The 3050-nt window shown below is 46.8% G+C and overlaps 1 protein-coding gene across 1 annotated transcript; it reads left to right on the top strand.

Annotated features, from left to right (window-relative positions):
- The first annotated feature begins 397 nt into the window (after positions 1-397).
- Positions 398-2824, top strand: LOC130483006 (progonadoliberin-2). Its single transcript, XM_056855895.1, has 3 exons — positions 398-544; positions 625-708; positions 2786-2824. The coding sequence occupies exons 1-3, from the start codon at positions 407-409 to the stop codon at positions 2822-2824; spliced, it is 261 nt and encodes an 86-aa protein (XP_056711873.1). The 5' UTR covers positions 398-406.
- Positions 2825-3050: the final 226 nt, after the last annotated feature.

Below are 3050 nucleotides of genomic sequence, written 5' to 3'. Positions count from 1 at the left end.
AAAAAAATCAGAAACATGTGTCCTCGTGCTGGAATTCAGAACTTAACTGCCTCTGAACTTAGCCCTTTAGTCACCACAGGCTAGTAGCCACTGATAGACCTCTCCTCCTTGAATCTGTCTGACCCTCTTAGAAAGCCATCTATGCCTGTGGGCATCAGAAGAAGAAGAAGGAGAAGAAGAGGAGTTGGTTTTTATATGCCGACTTTCTCTGCCACAAGGGAGAATCAAACCTCCTTACAATCACCTTCCCTTTCCCTCCCCAAAATTTTTAAAAATCTTTGCAGGCAAGGCAAGGTGCTCTAAGTTACCCCCTGCCTCCAGCACGTCTTACTATCACTGACCATTCCACTTTGCTTTTTCCTTTCTTCCAGACATCGAGACTCCGGCCCTCCTTCCAGGCGACATCATGGCATGCCAGAGGCCCCTCCTGCTTCTCCTCTGCATCATGATCGCCCTCTCGGTCCACCTGTCCACAGCTCAGCACTGGTCCCACGGCTGGTACCCCGGAGGGAAGAGAGAGATCGACCTGCCCCAGAGTCCAGAGGTATCCTGGCGCTGTCTGCACATCTCCACCCATTGTGAAAATTCCAACATATAACTTTTCTCTCTCCTTTCTGAATTCAGGTCTCTGAAGATATCAAACTCTGCGATGGAGAAGACTGCACTTACCTGAAGATCCCAAGAGAGAAAATAGTGACTACCCTTCTGGTAAGCAAACTATTGTAAGCAGCCAGCATGGTGTAGCGGTTAAGAGCAATGGTTTGGAGTGGTGGAGTCTGATCTGGAGAACCGGGTTTGATTCCCCACTCCTCCACATGAGCGGTGGAGGCTAATCTGGTGAACTGGATTTGTTTCCCCCACTCCTCCACACGAAGCCAACCGGGTGACCTTGGGCTAGTCACATTCTCTCAGCCCCACCTACCTCACAGGGTGTCTGTTGTGGGGAGGGGAAGGGAAGGACCTCAACTAGAGTACTGTGTTCAGTTTTGGGCACCACAATTTAAAAAACGTGTCCAGAGGAGGGCAACAAAGATGGTGAGGGGTCTGGAGACCAAGTCCTATGAGGAAAGGTTGAAGGAACTGGGTATGTTTAGCCTGAAGAGGAGAAGACTGAGAGGGGATATGATAACCATGTTCAAGTACTTGAGGGGCTGTCATATAGAGGAGGGTGCCGAGTTGTTTTCTGTTGCCCAAGAAGGTCGGACCAGAACCAACTGGTTGAAATTAAATCCAAAGAGTTTCCGTCTAGACATTAGGAAGAATTTTCTAACAGTTAGAGTGGTTCCTCAGTGGAACAGGCTTCCTCGGGAGGTGGTAAGCTCTCCTTCCCTGGAGGTTTTTAAGAAGAGGTTAGATGGCCATCTGTCAGCCATGCTGATTCTGTGACCTTAGGCAGATGATGAGAGGGAGGGCATCTTGGGCATCTTCTGGTCACTAGGGGTGTGGGGGGAAGGTAGTTGTGAATTTCCTGCATTGTGCAGGGGGTTGGACTTGATGATCCTGGTGGTCCCTTCCAACTCTATGATTCTATGAAGGTGATTGTAAGCCGGTATTATTCTCCCTTAAGTGGCAGAGAAAGTTGGCATATAAAAGCCAACTCTTCTTCTTAACGGTAGAGAAAAGCGAGGTATAAAAACCAACTCTTCTAAAATAGCTAACAGTTTAAGGGTTAGAATCAGAATAAATTATACATCGGATGTTATCTCAGCCTGCATTTTGATTGCAGAGAACAGAATCTTAGCCATAGTTTTGGCTAAGTTTTAAGCGAGCAAACAGATACTCAGTTTTAAATGGTTGCCAAGGTTGGGATTCAGTACTAATGAAGAGGTAACTCATAAAGAAAATAGAAATGCAGTAATTACTGATTAAACAATACATCTTGTTTGTGGGCTTCCTAGAGGCACCTGGTTGGCCACTGTGTGAACAGACGGCTGGACTTGATGGGCCTGGGTCTGATCCAGCAGGGCCGTTCTTGTGTTCTTACTTGAGAACAAATAGATCTAAGCAGCCAAGACAATAGAAGTACTACTTCAAAAATTAAATTGTGTGGATGCTGGATTTTCAGGGTATAAGCTTTGGAGAGTCTAAGCTCCCGGTATCAGACCCAAGGGGGCTTTGACTCTCGAAATCTTACACCCTGAAAATCTTTTTGGTGTCTAAGAAGAAGAAGAGTTGGTTTTTATACCCCGCTTTTCTCTACCTTAAGGAGTCTCAAAGTGGCTTACAATCACAATCCCTTCCTCTCTCCACAACAGACATCTTATGAGGTAGGTGGGACCCAGCAGGCTTCATGCAGAGGAGTGGGGAAACCAACCCAGTTTGCCAAATTAGAGTTCACTGGTCATGTGGAGGATTATAGAATCATAGAGTTGGTAGGGACCACCAGGGTCATCTAGTCCAACCCCCTGCACAATGCAGGAAATTCACAACTACCTTCCCCACACACCCCTAGTGACCAGAAGATGCCCAAGATGCCCTCCCTCTCATCATCTGACTAAGGTCACAGAAACAGCCTTGCTGACAGATGGCCATCTGACCTCTGCTTGAAAAACCTCCAGGGAAGGAGAGCTTACCATTTGATTTGAGTCTATGGGACTCAAATCTCACTGTTCTACTGCAGACCAACTGGGCCACCCTCTGAAATGAAATTACCAGATTTATACAATTTAGTTCATTGTGGTGGTAACTCTGGGCAATCGGTTGGTGATAATGCAGCTGTTAAGATAAATGTGGATCTGGCTTCATTCTGAACAGTGACCCCAGAATGATCTCTTCATTTTGACAGGCCGACTTGCTAGCAAAGCGCCTGCAGAAGAAGAAATGACCCATGGCGCGTTTTGGGAAATGTTTTGCATCTGGACAGACGGCCCGCCTCTCTTCGCCTAAATGTGCTCCGTTTGTGGAATTCCTGTGTTCACCCCTTTAGGAAACCCTTCTGGACTCTGTTGTAGTCTTTGCTCAAATCTCCAATATGTGAACTGGCCCTATAGCAGCTGGAAAATGTTTGTGTTGAACTCCACCCGGTTGGAATGAAGATCCTCAAGGAACTG

The sequence above is a fragment of the Euleptes europaea genome, chromosome 9 (genome assembly GCF_029931775.1).
Source record: "Euleptes europaea isolate rEulEur1 chromosome 9, rEulEur1.hap1, whole genome shotgun sequence".
NCBI classification, from domain to species: domain Eukaryota; kingdom Metazoa; phylum Chordata; class Lepidosauria; order Squamata; family Sphaerodactylidae; genus Euleptes; species Euleptes europaea.
Note: the sequence above shows the minus strand (reverse complement) of the source record. Positions and strands in the feature narration are given on the sequence as shown.

Excerpts from the sequence above, each read along its gene's own strand:
- LOC130483006 (XM_056855895.1), top strand. The coding sequence starts at position 407 with ATGGCATGCCAGAGGCCCCTCCTGCTTCTCCTCTGCATCATGATCGCC. Across the intron at positions 545-624 it reads ACCTGCCCCAGAGTCCAGAG|GTCTCTGAAGATATCAAACT; the intron begins GTATCCTGGCGC and ends TTCTGAATTCAG. Across the intron at positions 709-2,785 it reads AAATAGTGACTACCCTTCTG|GCCGACTTGCTAGCAAAGCG; the intron begins GTAAGCAAACTA and ends TCATTTTGACAG.